Here is a 22,705-nt window from a genome sequence, read left to right as displayed (position 1 = left end):
CATCCCACTCCTGACACCACTTGTGTCAAGAGCCCGCTACTGCAGAAGCACACGCGTACAACTTCTTCCTTTTTATGGTTCTTTATTGTCAGGATGGTAATAATGTTTTGACACCGTATACTTGCACAGCAATTATGGAGACCCTCAACGCTTACTATACATAGTCCAGCTCTCTGTCCAGATCAGCCAGCTAGCTCAGCGTTGATCTCCCTGAACAATGAAACAAGCAGGGTTTTATACCTGACACTCCTCCCACAGGCCTAGCTTGATGGACAGGTGACACACCCACCTTCTCTTTAAAAGGAAACGCCCATCCCTGGCTCTGTTTAGACTATCAGACCCACCCTGTCTGTTTTCTGAGAGGAAGCAGCTTTTAAATCATGTAAGTAAACCAATTTTAAACTACACATATGTTTTTACCTGGTTTAATCTCCACCTAGGTACATAACTGTGCCAATGTTTTACTCTACTTCCCTGCATATAGCGAGCTAAATGCCTCCTTTTGTTATATATATATATATATATATATATACATATATAAGTTAACCCGTGCATGATACTCATGCATTCTAGTCAAATCAAACTACTTAAGGTGTTAAAAAGGTTCTTGTCATGCATTTGGGCCATAGCCCAGGCCTCCTCAGGGGAAGAGCGTTACTTCCCGACATAAGCGCCCTTTTTTAACGTGGTTTTGTCCACATGTCACCACCTCATCATTCTTCTCCATCACCTTATCCTTCATTTTCATCGCCACATCTATCCAGATGTCTATCCAGACACAGAGATCTTTCTCAGCGGTCCTGAGTATCACACTCCTCTCACTCTGTCACCCCCGGCAACCACCAACCACTCCCCACTGTCACCCCCGGCAACCACCAACCACTCCCAACTTTCACTTCTCCTTCAAGAAATATATATATATATTTTTTAAATCTTTATAAACACTTTTAACAATTAACAAATTAAATTAACAAATTAAAAACATCTTAGTATACCAAATATCAGCCCTTTCTGAATTTTTTTCCCCACACACACTAAGAATTTAGTAGGTCAGTGTATAACTCCGCCCAGCAGGTGGCGCTGTAGCTTGGTTTTATTTTTTCCACACACACACAGACAGACTAACACACGCCACTAAGCATTTATATTATATATATATATATATATATATATATATATATATATATCTTCTCCCTATTATCCCTGGTTGTGGCTGCTACCTATTACCTCTATTACTAGGTGGCAGGTTATAGGGGTACTCCCTCCTTTTTCCACCCCTTTAACAAACAGCAGCAGGACAGGATGTGAACCTGAGCCTTGTCAGTCGGGCATCCACCTCCTCCTTCGAAGAAGAGGCCCCCTTCATGGAGAATCTGCTTGGTTTGCGTCCTGTTAGGAACCTGGACCGGTTAAACCTGTTTCTGGACTCTCCCAGAAACAAGCGTCATAGGTTCACCCATCCTCTCCTCGCTCTTTCTGTCTCAGAAGGGTCTTTGGTGGAGGAAGGTGAGCTTCCTGAAGATTCTGATTCCCCCCCTGGTGGGTGATGTATCTGAACACTCAAAGAATCAAGGCATTGAGGATATGGTTCTGGCAGTTTTCCAGGCATTGAATCTGTTAGATCTAGAGGAACCTCGTCAGACCTAAGCCTCTTTAAGCGCAGGAAACGGCAGTTTGTCTGTTTTCCAGCATCAGTGAAGCTTACAGATATAGCTGTATTAGCTTGAAATTGCCAGATCGTAAGTTTGATTATACCATGCAGATTTCCTATTGGTTATCCCCTGTAGGTTTTAGATATGGCTTGCTGGGAACTAGTTCCTAGGGTGATATGCCGGTGGCCAGATTGGCTCACCGGATTCTGTGGCACTCCCTGACGCCGCTGACTGCAGGATGGAGGGTTTTCTTAGATACATCTTCCTGGCAGCAGGCGCCCCACTAAGACCTATGCTGTCTTTAGCGTGGGTTGCCCAGTCAATAGAGATCTGGGCTGACCAGCTGGCAGCAGGGTTACAAGACTCAGATCTTCTTCCCCAAGGAGGCCTCAGCTTACCTCTATGAGGCTGCTCAAAACACAGCCTCATACAGGAGGTAAGAATACCTCCCTTCCAGTGAGTATCCCTAAAAAAATAGGGTTCCCAGGTTTGGGTCCTTTCACCACCCCTCTCAGGCTTTGGTAAAAAATAATTCCCAGAGGGTTAGAGACCCATACTCTACAAGACATCCAGTCACTAGCCTCCTGGATTTTCCAGCAGCCTGACTGGACCTTCCCCTCTCCATGAACACAGGTGTATGGGGACGCCTGCTGTGGGTCAGAATTCTTGAGGCAGTGTGACTGGAGAAGAGGGGGGATCATACGAGGGGTTGGTATAGTCGTTCCTTTAGGGTCCCTCCATTGTTCCTGTACCCACACCGTTTACAGGCGGTCACACTTTTCAGATACTCAACTTGGGGGGACGCTAGTCTAGCTCCTTGCAGTAGGACCCTTTGAGCAAGTCCCTCACAGAGTCCCAGAGGTTGCTGGCCCTTCTAGGGTAACTTCCTGTGAATCTGATGCCCCAATTGGCCCTGTCACATAGGGTCCACAGACATTCTAAACAAGGTAGCAGGAAGGTTCTGCTCCTTTGCGGCGACCTGCTACAGTGTGGCCTGATTCTTTACCAGCACCTGCCCCCAGGGTTTTTATGTCATGGTCTTTGAGGCCAGGCTCTGGCGGTTCAGAGGTCTTTCCTCCAGAGTGGTAGACACCATGCTGCGAGCCAATAGACCAGCCTCAGCCCGCATCTGCTACCGAGTGTGGCATGCCTACATTAAGTAGTGTGAACAAACAATCTGCCTTATGGCTAATTTTCATATTTCCTGTATCCTAGTCTTTCTTCAGGATTGCTTGGACGGAGGTCTGCGATTTCCCTAAGGGTCCAAGTGTCTATCTTCTTTCAACAGAAAATAGCAGGTATTCAGGAGGTGTGGATTTTCCTTCAAGGGGTTCTGCATATTCAACCCCTTTATGTTACGCCCATGGCTCCCTGGGACCTAAACGTAGTCCTGGCTATTGCTTTTGCATGGTGGGTTTCAGAGCTTGGGGCCTTTTCTTGTCGGTCCCCCTATCTCATCTTCCATAATGACAGGGCTGTGTTGAGAACAGTTCCGTTTTTTTCAGCCAAGGACGGTTTCAGGTTTTCACTGGTATCAGGAGATTGGAGTCCCCAAGCGGGTACATTTCACCGGGGCCCGGCCATGCTGATTTTTTAATTTTTATTGCGATTTTTTTCTTTTCTTTTTTTTTTCCACCCGGGGGAACATACTCACGTGATCTCGGCGCCGGCATCCCTCCTATCCTCTCTTCTCCATTCACACTGACTGTCGGGCATGACATCATCAAGTCACAACTGACAGTCAGTGAGGAGCACTGCAGACAGGACCAAGCATGAAGAGAGAAGAGAAGACAGAAAAAAAGAAAAAAAAAGAAAGAAGCTAACAAAAGGTAAGTAAAGAAACGGAGAGGCAAGGGGAGGAAAGCAGGAAGGGACAGTGCTATAAAGAAGGGAGAGAGAGGCACATAGTGAAAAAGAAGGTGGAAAAGAGATGTAGTAACACAACATGTTGTATTAGAGGTGAAGTACTGTTTATGTTCTTTAACATTTCACTATATAGAAGTTTAATCTGTTCTTCATGGACTGCTATTGGCTTTTATTTTTCCCTGTTACCATGTTGTCTCAAAGTGGAGGTCATTTAGCTATATGAGGTAGGTGTAAGGTATTTCAGATGACTATTCATTGATTGACAGCATGTGGAGTGCATGAGGAAGGTTTTATCAATCTTTCCCAAAATTATGTTGTTGTTTTCAAAAAAGATGAACCCCATCTATTATTTTTAAATCTCCAGCCCTATTCACCAACTCTCCTAATCTTTGTACTGTCAGCACACACACACACACACACATATATATATATATATATATATATATCTAATATATATAAGCCTAGCGGCGTGTGTTAATCTGTGTGTGGAAAAAAAACAACAAGCTGCAGCGCCACCTGCTGGGCGGAGTTATACACTGACCTACTAAATTCTTAGCATTATCTAATATATAAAAGTAAAAGCCATAGCGGTGTGTGTTAGTGTGTGGAAAAAACTATTTTCTCAGAAAGGGCTCATCCAATTGACCTGAAATTTGGTATACTGCCATTATTTGACAAAAAAATTAGTATAGTGAAGTCAGTTAACTTCCATCATCCCCCCTTCCCCCCATGGGAGGGGTAGTAAAGGCTAAATTTACGAGTTGAGGGGTCAAACTCATTTTTGTGAAGTAATTTTACCTCATGAACACACATTAAAAAGGGCGCTTGCGTCGGGAAGTAACGCTCTTCCCCTGAGGAGGCCTGGGCTAAGCCCAAGTGCATGACAAGAACCTTTTTAAGACCTTAACTAGCTTGATTTGACTAGAATGCATGAGTATCATGCACGAGTTAACTTGTGTGTATATATATATATATATATATATATATATATATATATATATCTATCTGTGTGCGTAAAAAGTGATTATACATATAATATATATATATCACTTTTTACACACACACAGACAGATATATATTGCATAATCACTTTTTACACACACAGATATATAGTACATAATCACTTTTTACACACGCACACATTATACATATATATATGTATAATGTGTGTGTGTGTGTGTAAAAAGTGATTATGTAATATATATGTGTGTGTGTGTGTGTGTGTAAAAAGTGATATATATATATATATATATATATATATATATATATATATTTATTTGTAGTCATTTTTTTTACATAAAATAAATATATATATATATATATATATATATATATATATATATATATATATAGTCAATCGCCTGAGTCCGACTCCCTTCACGGAAGAGGGGACCAGGGAGTGAGCCAGATCGTGAACACAAAAGGTAAGTTTGTTTTTGTGTTTTATTTTTTTTCTACAGGATTTTTTTTTTCATTGCCTTGGGCTCCCTTTCCCCCTGGGCCACCGAGCACCTGCCCATCATGCCCAGTCGGAAAGATGGCCCTGGTTCATCGGGGGGGGGGGGGGGGGGTGGGGGGGGGGTCATCATCCGGGGGCCCTGCCTGCTTCATTGTACTGTACCCACAATTTCTGATGGCGGCCCTGGTGGTTTGTGCCCTCCACATCTATGTTAAACGGACATCCGCCATTCAACGGATTGACTGTCTGTTCGTACTATTTAAGGCCCATAAACGGGGTTGGCCGGCTTCTAAGCAGATCATTGCTAGATGAATTACGTCCACAATTAAGCAGGCCTATGTCAGCTTTGATTGGCCTGCGCCTAGTCGTACACCTATTCCACACGCTCAGGGGTGCTTCTTGGGCTGTGCATAACGGGGTTCCAAGGATCAGCTCTGCCAGTCGGCCACCTGGTCCTCTGTCCACACCTTCACCAGGTTTTATCAATTTAATGTGTTTGCGTCCCCGGAAGCCAGTTTCAGCCACACAGTGTTGCGGACCGGACTATCAGAGTGATCCCTCCCTTAGGCGGCTGCTTTGCTACATCCCCATGGTAAGCAGGGTTCCCTAGGTATAGGTAAAAGAGAGAGGATTTTATACTCACGTTAAATCTATTTCTCTGAGTCCATCTGGTGGACACTGCATTCCTTCCCTTCTGCTCTTCTGCTGTTATTCTTTGGGTGTTTTATTGCACACTGAGGTTTGCACGGGGTCCCAGAGGGTATATAGCCTGTCGGCAGTAAGTTAACTATTTGAGTGCCAACTCCATGTTCCCTCATACAACCCCATGGTAAGCAGTGTCCCCCAGATGGACTCAGAGAAATGGATTTAACGTGAGTATAAATTCCTCTTATTCCTTATGTGCAAAATAATAAACTAATTTGCACCCCTTGCATTGTAACATGGTTTTGTCCAAGAGAAAACTTGCAAAAAATTTTGCCTTACTTTTCTTAATGAATCAGGCCAAGAGTATCTAGTGAAAAGTATTGGGACACTCAAAAGTGACATAATATTATCTGAAATGTTGTTTAATTTTTTTTATTATTGAAAACATTTAGTACAACATTACAGAAAATGTTACCAATTTTATTAATGTTTTGGCTAAGCTCAGATAGAATAACCAACTTTTCTCTATGCACCTGTTTTTTTGGCCCTGAGACATATTTTATATATTATGTTGAACATGATATACCTGCAGACTGTAGTGTAATCCATATCTCCCGACAAAGCTTAATATTCTCCAGTGAATGGATGAGAAGCTCAACCTGCATAAATAAAACATTAATGAGTTATGCTGCTTAAGTTTAACAAGTAGCTTAAAAACAAACATATTACATATAAATAGAATAAATGTGGAAAACAGTTGATAGGTCTGGTATCATTTATGTATTATTGATATGTTTTTAAAGTATATCTCCACCCAAATCTTAAGATTTACTTACAAAACTTTACTGAACTTTGAAGTAGAACTTTAGTTCCCACATTCTCCTAGTTGGTGTTAAAAGTCCAAACTTTTTGTACTCTAACGATGTTATCTGCAAAGTGTGAAACGGCCAAAGTGCAGTGCAAAATCCCATATAGAGACACTCCTCACTTTAATTTGCGCAAGTGTGCCTAGATTTCTGCAAAAGCGTTTGGTTGGAGTTGGGCGTGCTAAATAGACTCCCTGGTACTTCTAGTTTTGTGGAGCAGCGGAAAGACTAGATTTCATTTTTTACAGATTATTGAAAGGAGATTGTTAAAGGATTTTTACCTCCTTTTATGGGTTTAATCTTTTTAATATTCTGGCAAATGTATGTATGACCATTTAATACCGTTATATATATATGACTATTACCGTCAACCAACTCCTCGCAAAGGTATTTCTAAATTAACCCAAGAAACATCATTCTTATATTCCCTTAAATCGACAGGCTTCAAGAATAACCACAGCAAGATATAAAACTTCATTTAAAGTGTGTTGCATTGTATTATGGAACAATAAACAGCGTAACAATATTTTACACAAAATATAGATTTTGGTGCCATACATCATTAATTTCCTGTTCTATAAATATATAAGTAATTGTGTGTGTGTAAGTGTATGAGGGGGAAGACCCATCTGACTTGGCGTTAGGGAGACCAAACACATACACTCCATTCATCTCACTCGAAGTCCAACGGCCATTTTTAACACATGGTATTTTAACCACATACTAGATCCATCTGCTCTACTTTCCCTTTAAACCAACAGTCCAACAAAACGTTATATAAAACAATCTGATCACTTCCTGAATAATCCATCACTTTCTATGCATTTACATTAAACTGCATAAAGCAAGCTATTTCCATTCAAAACCTCCATTACAGCATTAACCACAGAACTATGTATAACACCAATGCTTCCATGACCAAAACTTAACCAACACAGAACCATGTGTAACACAAACGCCTCCATTTATCTCAACAATCTATCCCAAACACAACAGGAATTGCAAGAATTGTACAGCACTACAGGAGTCACAGCATTGCAACATTGTTGCAAGTCATGAAACCACCACTGAACCACAGAACTATGTATAACATAAATGCTTTCATTTAAACCAACAATCTATCTGTCACTCACCGGACCGTAAGTGCCTCTGCGCTGGTGCGTGGTTCTCTATCCTTCCTGCCGGCGCCTGTCCTGAGCCGCGGCCGGCCGCCATCTTGATGGACTGCGCATGCGCAGCATCCATGAACTCTTATGACCTTGCTTTTAACCTAATTGGCCCTATTTAAGGCACATGTGGCCATTGTATCGTTGCTTGATCTTGAGTCTCATTCCCTGTGAGTCTCTGAAGGTGTCTCCTGTGTCCTGCTCGTATCTTCAGTTTCCTGCTGGATTACCTGCTCTGCTCATCGGCGGTTGCCATACCCACTACTGACTCCTGTGTCCTGCTCATGTCTTCAGCTGTCTGCTGGATTACCTGCTCTGCTCATCGGCGGTTCCCATACCCGCTACTGACTCCTGTGTCCTGCTCGTGTCTTCAACTGTCTGCTGGATTACCTGCTCTGCTCACCTGCGGTTCCCATACCCGCTACAGTCTCTCAGTTCTCCTGCTGTGCCTGCATATCCTCGTTGGACAAGCTTCTCTACTCAGCAGCGGTATGCATACTTGTTATTGACTATCAGCTGTTATCCTGCATATCCGCTTTGGACAAGCTTCTCTACTCAGCAGCGGTATCCATACCCGCTATACACTATTAGCCGTTACGCTGCATATCTGTTTGAACAAGCTTCTCTACTCAACAGCGATATGCATACTTGTTATTGACTATCAGTTGTTATCCTGCATATTCGCTTTGGACAAGCCTCTCTATTTAGCAGCGGTATACATACCCGCTATAGACTATTAGCTGTGATGCTGCATATCTGTTTGGGACTAGCTCCTCTGCTCTCCAATTGTATTTATACAGTTATAGACTCTTATCACTCCTCCACTTACCCGCACCTGGACAAGTCCTCACCTCATCACAGCAGTGGTACAACTTGCTATACGCAGACCACTGACTCTCCTGCTACCTACCTACACCTGGACAAGTCTTCCCTTCACAAAAGTGGCACAACTTGCTATACGCAGACCACTGACTCTCCCGTTACCTTCCTTCACCTGTTCACGTCCACTCTACTCTCCTACCAGTACAGCTGCAAGTCGCTGACTTTCCTACCAGTATAGCTGCAAGTCACTGACTCTCATCTATTCCATTGGCATTCTCTCTCCATCTGCTGTTATATACGTTCCTACTATTCACCCTACTGCCAGAGGACCGCTGTGTAAACGCCGCCCCTCTGGTAAGCATTATCAACTGGTGAATCCTGGGCAGAACTCCTAGTGCCCGTGACACTATCCCAACAAGGCATGCATTTATGTAACACTGTCCATACCAAACCAAAATCTTTCCAATCACATTTACCATCTGTATTCAAACTTTCATATCACTTATGACAATCCAGACTCACTCACTCACCTTTAATTCCATTCAAACTCCATCATCCACACTAGTCAGGGCCTTTGTATGCCATGCGGTTACTGACTTCCATGCATGTTCACCAGAAGCAAAAGGCAGCATGTCTACAGTCTGGGGAGCAAGCATGAAGAAAGAGAACTATTTTTGAATCATGTGTAAAACCCACCTTGTGGGTGGATACTACCTTTTACAGATACCACTCATATGCTAATTACTGGCCAACTGCTCCAAAAACCTGATTATCAAGAATCATGTTTCCCAGTGGGGGAAGGATGGTTTGTTCCCAATCAGTGTGCTAATTCAATTGTGGTTGAATCTGTTATATGTTATAAAATGAAACATAAATAATAGATTATTTATGTCCTCTTCATCAGAGATAAAGGGGAGCAGAAGGACCATTTTTAGGGGCATTCCTTGCTGTGTGATAGAGTGCACAGCCATTTTAACTCCGCATAAGTACATGAATTATACACCAGTTCAGAGCTGGTGGAGGTCAGGTCTCATCCAAAATTTTTAATTGGACACATTTTGCATCTTCTATTTGCACTTTAGTGGAGAAGCACATTTCTAGGTGGACATTGTAAAGGAAAATAAAAGCTTAGAACACCCAAATGTCAAAAAGTTCATATCACTAATATAATTAATTTAAGCCAAATGTTAGGAAAAAACAGAGAAGTAAAATTCAATTAAATAGGTGGTTGTAAAGTGGCAAGAGTTAAATTTTCACTAAAAATTTTATACCTCCTTACATTTCAGATTTGTTCTTCCAATGTGTTTGGTAAATTAGGTTCTGAAGGGCTAAAGCTTTGTAGCCCTTCACTTATAAAGGGAATGCCTATAATTTAGAATTAAAAATTCCCTTAACTGGAACAAAGAGGTAAAACCATGAAAAACAGCTCAGACCATTATTTCTCCTCCACTAAACTTTACAGTTGGCATTACGCATTCGGATAGGAAGCTTATCCCTGGCATCCGTCAAATCCAGATTTGTCTGCTAGACTGCCAGATGGTGAATAATGATTCACTACTCTAGAGAACCTGTTTCTACTGCTCCAGAGTCCAATGGGGGAGTGTTTTACACTGCTTTACAGTTGTTGTTTTATACTGTACATGGTAATCTGAGGCTTGTGTGAGGCTGCTTGGCCATAGAAATCCAATCCATGAAGCTCAAATCCATGAAGCTCCTAATGAACAGTTCTTGTGCTAACACTGCTTTCAGAGGTAGTCTGGAACTCTGTACTGAATTTTACAACCGAGGACAGACTACTTTTATGCGCTTAAGCAGTCCTTTTGTGAGCTTGTGTGGCCTACTGCTTTGCAGCTGAGCTGTTGCCCATTGACTTTTTCACTTGACAATAACAGCACTTACAGTTCACTGGGGCAGCTCTAGCAGGGCAAAAATTTGACAAACTAACCTGTTGGAAAGGTGGCATCCTATAACAGTGCCCCATTGAATTTCACTAAGCTCTTCAGCACGACTGATTCTGCTGCTAACGTTTGATTATACAGATGTCATGGCTGTATGCTTGATTATATGCATCTGTTAGCAATAAGTGTGGCTAAAAAGGTCAAACACTAATTAGAAGGGGTGTCCACATACTTTGGGCTCTGATGCAAGTCTGTATAAAGTGCACAATGCAAACTGTGTATGAATGTAGCTGTCTGGGAAATTGAATTAAACTATAATTGTTTATAGTATGTCTAAGTATATTATTGAAAATTTGATAGGCATGGTCATAAGAAGACCCCCTCCCACATAATTGAACGTGATATCTGTCAAATATATAGGTTCAACTACAATCTGAATGCCACATTAGCACAGTAGCAGTAGTGACCTATCATTAACCGAATACAAAGAGGAGGGGACACAAAAATGGAAAGAGAAGTACAGAGAAGCAGGGCCACCATGATAAATCCGGAACCTGTTAAACTATAGTATACAGCTTTCACACTCCTGTTATCTCTACCAATCCCCTTCCACATACTAGAAATTCTGTTTAAATTATAAATGAAGTATGTAGCCCTGACATTTCTAGCACTAATTGAACATTTGCATTAGTTCACCTTTGCTTGGTAATATGATTTTCTGATCTTCCAAAACCACAACAGAAAGAGCTTTATTTACAAAGAGAAAAACAGCCAAGACGCAGTACAAGATCCTCTTTGGTGACATCACAAACCTTGATTTGTGCTTGTGCACCTTGATTACTACCAAAGTTCATAGGTTTGTGGAGCAAGATGGCAGCATTTGTGGAGGATCAGAAGTTTGCTCAGACTGATAATTGGGTTGAGCAAGGTTGTCCCTTGCTAAGTAGGGAGAGACATTTGAAATATACAAAAGTACCACATATAATAGGCTACGAGTAAGCGTACACCTTGAAGTGCATTGGGTGAACAATCTAAGTATACTGGTGCAAACCAAAACATTTTTTAACTGCGCATCAAGTGCATGTCGTAAATTATGTTCAGTTTTTGTAAAATATGTAATGGATATGTATATGTTAAGTATACATATTTTTGTCCAAACAAAGGTGAAAATCTCCCTGTGAAAATCATGCTCTTGCAACTGCAGAAAGTCCTGCTACAAATATGTCTATGAGGATGAATTTTATTAAGTGGTGCTCAAGAATCATATATACACCACAAAGGAAACGGACACTTTTTAGTTAAAAAACAAAAACAAACCTTTATTTTAAAGAAACTCCCTAACGCCTTTGTGTTACGTTAGCAGCAGAAATTACGAGGTGTGTGACTTAAAATGACAGTGTGGAGATGTGCCTCGCTGCGGTGCCCATGAAGAGGGCGAAGATGTGTCCCGCTGCTGTGCCAGTGAAGAGGGTGAAGACAGAAAAAAAGAAAATTTACTCACCGCTCCTACATTCCAGCACAGGTAAGTACTTTGCTTCTTCCTTCCCCGCACGTCCTGGCAGCATAGGGCAGGTGAGCGAATCAGGGCTCACCTCCCCATGCTGGCCAATTGGCGGCCGAATGAATGAGCCAATCCTGGATCACCTTCGGCCGTTTAAATTATTGGTGCCGCGGCAAGCCTGTCAGCACTCGGCGACAAGTGATGATGGGGCGCCGGCGGTTATTATATATAATAACCCCTGGGCGCCGCCATCTTTAGAGTAGTCGGCGGATCCGAGAGAGGAAGTCGCAGAGGGACATCCTGCAAGAAGACGCGAGAAGAAGACGACGGAAGTGGCAGGGTGCCCTTGTAAGGGCAAGGAGCTACCCTGCCACTAGAAGAGAGTGCTGGAGACGTCAGTGGGTAGCCCTTGTAAGGCCTAGGAGCGCCCCCGCCCAGAAGACAGCTGCGCCGAACCAGAGAAGAGGCGCCGCTGGCTGGAGGGTCTGGAAGACCCAGAGAAGATGTTGGGGGCAAGTAGAGTATCCTGCGCGGAGCAGGAAAGTATACTTTACTGTTAGATCGGGCACAAGGCCCGGGGGCACTGTCGGGCACAAGGCCCGTGGCACCAGATAGCGGGCACAAGGCCCTGGCACAGGTAGGGATAGGTAGAGGTAAGTGCCCTCTGTTGTCAACCTTTCATAATCAGTAGCGACTTGTTATTGCGCCTGTGTGGTGAAATACAGTATCGTGTATTGTGTTTGGTTGTGCTGTGTATGTGTATGTTTCTTTCCAGGTGCAAGACGTCAGGCCCCCCATTAAAGGTAGGCTCTTGCTTCTGACTGTAATCCTGTGATACTCTGTGTCTGTGGGGACAAGGGGTTAGCAAGAGCACGCACACAGTGAGGGTGAGGACACATAGTAATCTTCCCATCCCGTAGGTCCCTGGGGTAACAAAGGAATTTCTGAAGCAATGATTGCCCTTCTGCTCCACAGGAGGTTTCTGTCCTTGCTGAGCTCACCTTAGGACACCTGCATTACGGTTTGACAGTTGTCAAACTGGCAGTGCAGCACAGCCCTTTTGAGTTTCAGCAGTGAGTCCCGTGGTTCCATTTGGGTGTCCCAGTCTGACTTCCAGCAGGTTCCCTGGCAGTTCCAGATTGGGGCGGGTGAACGCGACTGTCTTGAGTTCCAGTAGTGGCCACTGGCGGTTCCGAGAGGAAGCCGCCACCCCAGTGGCGCATTGCTCCAGTGAGCCCCGGTCCTGCAGGTGGCGACGGTCCTTGGGATTCTGTGAGTGACCCCATAGTGAGAAGATAGTCTTCTCGGTGTGACCTGGGTGAGGGACAGGGTCAGCCCCGGAGTTGAAGTTGAACACCGGCTGGTGTTTCCCACAAGTAGAGGGAGGAGGTCTAGGGCGTGCACTACACCCAGTACTTAGCGAAGTTGCGTTACCTGACCATTAGTTGTTTGTTGTAGGGTCAGGGTGCCTGTTTTAGCTAGTACCAGTTGTATAGGTGGTACATTTAGCCTCACCTGTAGAGTAGAGGGAAGACGTGTTGTGTTCTGTCTTTCACAGGTGACGGAGAGGAGCAGGAAAGCAGGGACCGGAAGTTGGAGTGCCCCGGGTGAGTATCGCTCTCAATTCCTACTTCTGGTTAGGCCCTCACTGAGAGGTGGGTGGAGTATTTGGGGCGGGACTGTTTCTGGTCTCAAATACTCATAGTTCCGCGCCCTTGGCAAGAGCAAAGTGAGGTGTTGGCAAACGGGGTTGAGTGAAGGTCTCTTTACCTTGCCGTAGCCTCGGACAGTCCCTTTCTGGTAAGCACAGGTTGTAATTTCTGTTTCTCCCCATAGAGAAGGGTGGTGATCTGATCGAGGTACAGTTTTTGGCCTACCAGAAAGGGAAAGAGCAGGACACCGAGGCAGAGAGCGGCTGGAGTGAATCCGAAGCGGACGGAAGATGGTCATCTTTCAGAAGGTAAGGTATCTGTGTGCGTCTGTCCTTTTCCCCCTCAGGCATTACAACAGTCTTTATTTTAAAACACAATTGATCAGTAATAAACAGTATACGCAAAGTATCAGATACAGAATATCAGATGCAGATTATCAGGTTGTGAATCATATGCAAATGGCTCTTCTATAAACAGGCAGAAATTAAGGACACAGAGAGCCCCAATGTAAGAGCAAGATATTAACCCAAATCAGCAGATGTGGTACAGCGGAATTTCACAGGGCACTTATCAGCAGTATATAACAAACAGTCGACCACAATAGCACTTGAAGTATTACAAAAGTTAATGCAATTTCTTAACATTCCAATTGGATTGAGTGGAACTGCACAGCTCAGGATGCATTAAGTATCCATTCTACTAATTACACTGTAGGTGTTAAGTCAGGCAAATTAGAGTTAAAAATCACTCTACATGCTGAAGACATACTTCTCATGCTCACCCAAACGAAAAATTCTCTCCCAGCCCTGCTGGAAATTGAAATCTATGAATGTCTCTCTTGGTGGTAGTCAGCATATCAATGTTGACTATACCGACACCACTTACCACGACGTCTATAGTCTGACTGCCTGCTTCCACAACGAGGATACATCACAACTGTTGTATCCTAACGACTTGAAGCAATCCAGAACAATGAAGACGCCGGCTGCACTGGATGACGTCCCTGACCTCACCGACATTGTTACCGCTGCTTTTAAGGGGGAAATGTAAGTATGGGGCCGTGTGCAATGTACTTTAAAGTGCAGTCAGTGCTGATCTTCCGTACCCCATCCCTCTCTCTGGGTATAAAATTAATACTCAAAAGAGAGAGATGCTGAACTTTCACCTCACCTCTCAAATCAAAGCCACCTTAGAAACCCAATTTTCTTCCACATGCCAACTTCAAAAATTAAAGTATCTTGGTGTGCAAATAACACAAAATTATCATCAGCTCTATACAACTTACACTCAGTTTTATCCAAAGTTAAAAATGATCTAGCTAACTGGAATGTTAAATGCATCTCCTGGGTTGGGTGCATTAACGCCATGAACATGATGTTCTCCCTAGATTTTTATATTGTTTTCAAGCCATTCCTGTACGGGTCCCGACCCAAACCTTTACATCATACATATAACCTCTGGTTTCATTTGAGCTAAAAATCGAACCAGAGTCTGCCTAAAAATTTTACAAAGACACTTCCAGGGTGGAGGGCTGGGTGTTCCAACTTTTAAAAAGTACTACTAAGCGGCACAGCTTGCCCAGTGTACCCAATGGAATATGGCTCCTCAGCAAAAACATTGATCTCTATAGAATACACCCTTAAATTACTCTCAATTTCTTTCCTCATATGGTTGCCCCCCATCTGCTGAACTAAATTAGCAAAAACCCACCCACTGGTGGCACTTTCCCTGACTGTTTGGGATCGAGCAAACAAGGTCTATTTTCTTTCCGAGAGCCCTCCATCCTTATTCCTATTTTCAAAACACTGCCTTCACCTCAGGCCTTGACTCCTCATTCTCTGCTCCATAGCTGGTGGGTAGCATCAGACTGGTCAGTGATTTAACCTAATGGACTTTCTCAATTTATGGACCTCCAATCTTTCTTAACCTATTTCCCTCATGAGCGAACCCCATGAACTTGCATGAGAATCTGACCTCGAGGAACCCATAGGTAGAGAGGAATGATCTGAATCTGGAAGCATACAAGCTCTATCCACGTAAATATTAAGGAAGATGCTTATAAGTTGTTGTACCGCTGGTACTATGTTCCAACTCGGTTACATAAAATAATTTCTGAGGCTTCTGATAGATGCTAGAGAGGTTGCTTTACAGCTGTGACCTTTTACACATTCATATTTTAAAATATGCTGCTGGACAGCACTCCAAAACCGGCAAAATCATTCTCCATGACCTGGGAATCTTGGCCATCCCTTATAGCATCCAATTCCCCATGACTATCTAATATGGATCATAAAATTACATAAATTTAATGATTCCCCCAAGTGCCCTGGCCTTCATTCCCTTTATTGTTGTCTTATACTCTCCCTTCCTCTTTCCACCCCAATAAAAAAACAAACTGGTTAACAGTCTCATAGCGATCTACATTTTTTCTTTGTTTCCTTGAACAGTAAAACAACAAAGCACTGACTTAATTATTATTATTACTACTATTATTATGATTATTATTATTTGTAGTTTTGTTTTTTACTTGGTATGTTCTCTTTAGCAAAGTTGATGCAATCAGAGCCGTAACTAGGGTGGTGCGGGCGGTGCCGTCGCCCCCGAGCGCAAGCCTGAGGGGGTGCAGCAGCCGCCCGCTACCTTCCCCTCTGTGGCACAAAGTAAAAAAAATATTGGGCCCCCCCCGCCCGCGACTCATGCAGGGGGGGGGTGCCGCGAGTCGGGGGAGGGGGGGGGGTCTGTTGCCGCGAGTTGGGGGAGGGGGGGTCGGGTGCCGAGAGTCGGGGGAGGGGCTAGTGTGGTGGCTGGTCAAACAATGATCACACTGTCTGTCAGACAGTGTGTATAAAGTTATTTGTCAGGACCCGCCCCCTCCCCTTCCAGGATGCTGTGCTCCGCTCCATCCCCCCCTCTGAAAAGAAAGTGAGGAGCGGCCATTGCTGAGCGGAGAGAGTGAGTCCCCTGCATCTACTGCTGACTGCTATGCTGACCATCCAGGAGGGAAGAAAAATAGGTAAGTAAATGTTATATTGTAATTAAAATATATATTTAAAAAAAAATAGGAAATAGGGTGCTCCATCCAGGAGCAAAAACTGAGGGAGTGTAGTGGGGAAGCAAAAGCTATGGGGGCAAGGGACATGAAAATGTATAATGATTATTTTTTGGTATTGTATTTTTTTGTATTTTGCATTTATGTATTCTCCCCTGTCCCTCTCATCTACCCCACCTGTGCCACCTTCTCCCCAGTCCTTCTCATCTACCCCACCTGTGCCACCTTCTCCCCAGTCCCTCTCATCTACCCCCTTGTGCCACCTTCTCCCCAGTCCCTCTCATCTACCCCCTTGTGCCACCTTCTCCACAGTCCCTCTCATCTACCCCCCTGTCCCACCTTCTCCACAGTCCCTCTCATCTACCCCCCTGTCCCACCTTCTCCACAGTCCCTCTCATCTACCCCCCTGTGCCACCTTCTCCCCAGTTCCTCTCATCTACTCCCCCACCCCATGTGCCACCTTGTCCCCAGGCCCTCTCATCTACTACCCCCTCTGTGCCACCTTGTCCCCAGGCCCACCTTCTCCCCTGTCCCTCTCATCTACCCCCTTGCACCATCTTCTCCCCTATTCCTCTTACTTGTCATCCTGCAGCCCAATTCCAGCACTGGGTTTATATGTATTTAAAAATCCAAATTTATATAGTCTATGTCGTGTAAAGTACAGGAAATAGAAAATTTGTCATTTTCATATTCCTAATCTATGATTTCTATTTTCCTCCACAAAGTGTCTATTGCAAAAAATACAGGTGTAGCCAAGGGCTCTTATATTTCTTCCCTATAGTGAGAGAAATTTGTATAGGTTACACCTGTATTTTTGAGGCTACCAACTACACAGCAATACAAAAGAATTAATTCAGTAAAGTGCTAGCCACACCCCCACATTAGGTTGGCCACACCCACTTGGCAAATGTCACTCCCACTTAGATGGGGGGCGCCTGTGCTGTGTCTCGCCCAGGGCACTAAAATGTCTAGTTACGGCACTGGATGCAATCTACTCTAATTTTGCAAACCTGACTGCGCTGTTTCCTAAGCAAAATATTATATGCATATACATGATTGAACTTCTAGGAATCTGTAACTTTGTTGCTTGCCTTAATTAATAGTACAGAAGTTTAAGAAAATCCTAATTTTCCACATTGTCATTGATCTCTTTCTGAAGCATTTGTTTATTTACTACAATCAGACAGCATGATCTACCTGTGCTTAAATTACAATTTAGACACCAATATTTATCGTTATACTGGAGACTGAGAAACATTTATGTTGTTATGCTGTTTTACACATATCTACAAAATAAATTTAAACTTTGTACGGCTTGCTACTAATTAAGTATTCCAAAACTGCTGCATATCAGCTACACCCTTTACTACATGCAGTTACCATCGCACACATTCAAGACACTTACGAGAGAGATATTTCCTAAATTATTTGTATAGTGTCTGAGGGACGAACTACCTCATATCCGTGTTTAGCATCACCTATTTGGTTACACACATCACTGACAGCACAAAGAGTGAACCCCTCTTCTGTAGAACAAAGAGCAGAACCCATACTGATAGTCAGTACACAAAACATAGGCCATTTTGCAGGTATGTACACAAGGTAAAGTGCATTCTGGTGGCCAGTACTGGTAATCACTATAAAAAGCAGAGCCCATTCTGGTGAACAGTATACAATATAGAGCTTATTTTGTTTTAAAAGATAGTATAAACATAGCACTACATACCCCTCAGCCCTTTTCTTTCTGTGAAACTGATTTAGCCCAATGGGTGCATGAGTTTCTTGTCACCTACGCCCTCATTGGCTTATGGAGTTACCTGACAAAGAATAAACTGAATGTTATCAGCCAATGATAGCAATGGGAGGTAGAAGTTTCTGCACCTACACAGTGTCTGTACAGTAAACAGTTCTGACACTGCTTAAAGAGCAGGTCTTGATGTGTTCAGTAGACTTTGCTGTTATTCAGGGACATTTTTACAACCATAAATGTTTTTTTTTATGTTCTGGCTCCCCATTCAGTTTTCTACTCAGACCTTTTGTTCCCTATATAAAAACTAGGGATGAGCGGACTCGGATTCTGCCAATCCAAACCCCCCCAAAAAGTGCGGATCCGAGCCTGATCCGAGCACTGTTCGGGTATTCCCGCCGATGGCCAAACTGAAAACGAGGCTGAACGTCAGGATCCCGCTGTCGGATCTCGCGAGTACCGGATTCTTTATATTCCCCGCTTGTCGCCGCCATCTTCACTCGGGCATTGATCAGGGAAGAGGGAGGGTGTGTTAGGTGGTCCTCTGTCCTGCTCTTTCTCGTGCTGTGCTGTGCTGTGCTGTGTCCTGCTCAGTCCAGTGGTGCTGTGTCCTGTACTCTGTCCTGCTGAGTTCAGTGGTGCTGTGTCCTGTGCTGTGTCCTGTGCTCTATCCTGCCGAGTCCAGTGGTGCTGTGTCCTGTGCAGTCTATAACTACGTTCACTGTTCCTGCTGTACCAAAAAATAGGTACTGCAATCTCAAACTACGTTCACTGTTCCTGCTGTACCAAAAAATAGGTACTGCAATCTCAAACTACGTTCACTGTTCCTGCAGTATTAAAAATTAGGTACTGCAATCTCAAACTACGTTCACTGTTCCTGCTGTACCAAAAAATAGGTACTGCAATCTAAAACTACGTTCACTGTTCCTGCTGTACCAAAAAATAGGTACTTCAATCTCAAACTACGTTCACTGTTCCTGCTGTACCAAAAAATAGGTATTGCAATCTCAAACTACGTTCACTGTTCCTGCTGTACCAAAAAATAGGTACTGCAATCTCAAACTACGTTCACTGTTCCTGCTGTACCAAAAAAAAGGTATTGCTGTATAACTCCAGTCCAGTGGTACTCTCCTGTGCCGCATATAATTTTTAAAGGCTTTGCAGAGTGTGTGTGGTTTAGGGGTATGCTCTCTTGTGCTGCATATAATGGAGTACAAAAATTTGGAGGATAAAGTAGGGAAAGATCAAGAACCACTTCCTCCTAATGCTGAAGCTGCTGCCACTAGTCATGACATAGACGATGAAATGGCATCAACGTCGTCTGCCAAGGCCGATGCCCAATCTCATAGTAGAGGGCATGTAAAATCCAACAAACCAAAGTTCACAAAAATTAGCAAAAAAAGAAAATTAAAATCATCTGAGGAGAAACGTAAACTTGCCAATATGCCATTTACGACACAGAGTGGCAAGGAACGGCTTAGGCCCTGGCCCGTGTTCAGGACTAGTGGTCCAGCTTCACTCAAGGATCTAAGTCTTCCTCCTCAAAAAAAAAATTTAAGAGAGTTAAGCTGTCATCAACAACACAGCAAACAACTCTGCCTTCTAAACAGATGGCATCACAAATCCCCAAGGCGAGTCCAAGGGTGTTTGTGGTTGCGAAGCCTGACCTTCCTGTCACTGTATGGGAAGAGGTGGCTCCTTTCACCATTTGCAGCATGCCCTCTGCATATGCTGGAAGGATCACCCACAGTGCAGATCCAGATTTGGATAATGAAGGTGTCAATCTTGTACACAAGGAGGAGGATATTGATGTAGCTGGCACTGAGGAGGAACTTGAAGAGGAGGATGCTGATGTGGTTATCTTAAATGAGGCACCAGGGGGGGAAACAGTTGTTGTCCATGGGAGGAAAAAGCCCATCGTCATGCCTGGGCAGAAGACCAAAAAATCCACCTCTTCGGTCTGGAATTATTTCTATCCCAATCTGGACAACAATTGTATTGCCATATGTACCTTATGTAAAGCTGCAATAAGCAGGGGTAAGGATCTTGGCCACTTAGGGACATCCTCCCTTATACGTCACCTGAAGAACCTTCATAATTCAGTGTTTAGTTCAGGACCTGTGGCTAGGACCGTCAGCAGTCCAGGTACACCTAAATCCCTTGGTCCTGTTGAATCCACACCAGCAACACCCTCCTCGTCAATTTCCTCCACGATCTCGATCAGAGATAGTCCTGCAGTCCAGAAATATTAGTACCAGAGATTAAACTACGTTCACTGTTCCTGCAGTCCAGAATAAGCAGGGGTAAGGATCTTGGCCACCTAGGGACAACCTCCCTTATACGTCACCTGAAGAACCTTCATAATTCAGTGTTTAGTTCAGGGACTGTGGCTAGGACCGTCAGCAGTCCAGGGACACCTAAATCCCTTGCTGCCATTGTATCCACACCAGCAACACCCTCCTCGTCAATTTCCTCCTCGATCTCGATTGGAGATAGTCCTGCAGGCCATGTCACCGGCATGACTGAGTCCTCTTCAATTCGGTATTCTTCCGGATGATCCTGCAGCGCTACGCCTACTACTGCCGCTGCTGCTGTTGCTGCTGGTAGTCGGTCATCTTCCCAGAGGGGAAGTCGTAAGACCGCTACGTCTTTCACTAAACAATTCACTGTACAACAGTCGTTTGCCATGAGCACGAAGTACGACAGTAGTCATCCTATGGCAAAGCGGATAACTGCGTTCTTAACAGCTAAGTTGGTGTTAGACATGCGTCCGGTGTCCGCCATCAGTGGAGCTGGATTTAGACGGTTGATGGAGGTATTGTGTCCCCGGTACCAAATCCCGTCGAGATTCCACTTCACTAGGCAGGCGATACCCGGGATGTACAGAGAAGTACGAAAAAGTGTCCTCAGTGCTCTTAAAAATGCGGTTGTACCCGCTGTCCACTTAACCACTGACATGTGGACAAGTGGTTCAGGGCAAACTAAGGACTATATGACTGTGACAGCCCACTGGGTAGATGCATCGCCTTCCGCAGCAACAGCAGCAGCAGCATCAGTAGCAGCATCTCCAAAACGCCTGCTCGTTCCAAGGCAGGCAACGTTGTGTGTCACCGGTTTTAGTAAGAGGCACAACGCTGACAGCCTCTTAGAGAAACTGAGGGAAATAATCTCGCAGTGGCTTACCCCACTTACACTCTCCTGGGGATTTGTGGTGTCGGACAATGCCAGTAACATTGTGCGGGCATTACATATGGGCAATTTCCAGCACGTGCCATGTTTTGCCTACACAATAAATTTGGTGGTGCAGCATTACCTGAAGAGTGACAGGGGTGTGCAGGATATGCTTGCGGTGGCCCGCAAAATTGCTGGACACTTTCGGCATTCTGCCACTGCCTACCACAGACTTGAGCAACATCAGAAAATCCTGAACCTGCCCTGCCATCACCTCAAACAAGAGATTGGGATGCGCTGGAACACCACCCTCTATATGCTGCAGAGGATGGAGGAGCAGCAAAAGACCATTCAAGCCTACACAGCCACCTACGACATAGGCAAAGGAGTGGGGATGCGCCTGAGTCAAGCGCAGTGGAGACTGATTTCTGTGTTGTGCAAGGTTCTCCAGCTATTTGAACTTGCCACACGAGAAGTCAGTTCCGACACTGCCAGCTTGAGTCAGGTGATTCCCCTGATCAGGCTGTTGCAGAAGCAGCTGGAGAAAGTGAGGGAGGAGCTGGTAAACCATTGCGATTCCACAAAGCATGTAGTTCTTTTGGATGAAGCCCTTTGTACGCTTTGCCAGGATCTGAGGGTGGTCACTCTTTTAAAGTCAGAGGAATACATTCTGGCCACCGTGCTCGATCCTCGGTTTAAAGCGTATGTTGTGTCTCTGTTTCCGGCGGACACAAGTCTACAGCGGTGCAAAGACCTGCTTGTCAGGAGATTGTCATCTGAAGAGGACCGTGACATGGCAATAGCTCCTCCTTCATTTTCTTCCACACCTGTGGCTGCGAGGAAACAGCTGAGATTTCTGAAACGACCCGCTGGCGGGGATGCAGACAACATCTGGCCCGGACTGAAGGACCTGCCAGCCATTGCTAACATGTCTACTGTCGCTGCATTGGATGCTGTCACCATTGAAAAAATGGTGGAGGATTACTTTGCTGACACCATCCAAGTAGACATGTCAGACAGTCCTTACTTTTACTGGCAGGACGAAAAGGCAGTTTGGAAGCCCCTGTGCAAACTGGCTCTATTTTACCCGAGTTGTCCCCCCTCCAGTGTGTACTTCGAAAGAGTTTTTAGTGCAGCGGGGAACCTGGTCAGTGAGCGGCAAAGGAGGTTGCTTCTGCAAAATGTTGAGAAGATGATGTTCATAAAAATGA

General features: G+C 44.3%; 1 protein-coding gene across 1 annotated transcript in view; it reads right to left on the bottom strand.

Moving 5' to 3' along the window:
- Positions 1-22,705, bottom strand: part of TEX11 (testis expressed 11) — a 391,710-nt gene that overhangs the window by 86,533 nt on the left and 282,472 nt on the right. Inside the window, exon 25 of the mRNA XM_075184491.1 lies at positions 6,209-6,281. Within this exon, the coding sequence (XP_075040592.1) occupies positions 6,209-6,281 (73 nt within the window). The remainder of the gene's footprint in view (positions 1-6,208; positions 6,282-22,705) is intronic.

Source organism: Mixophyes fleayi, chromosome 9, assembly GCF_038048845.1.
Source record: "Mixophyes fleayi isolate aMixFle1 chromosome 9, aMixFle1.hap1, whole genome shotgun sequence".
Classification (NCBI taxonomy): domain Eukaryota; kingdom Metazoa; phylum Chordata; class Amphibia; order Anura; family Limnodynastidae; genus Mixophyes; species Mixophyes fleayi.
Note: the sequence above shows the minus strand (reverse complement) of the source record. Positions and strands in the feature narration are given on the sequence as shown.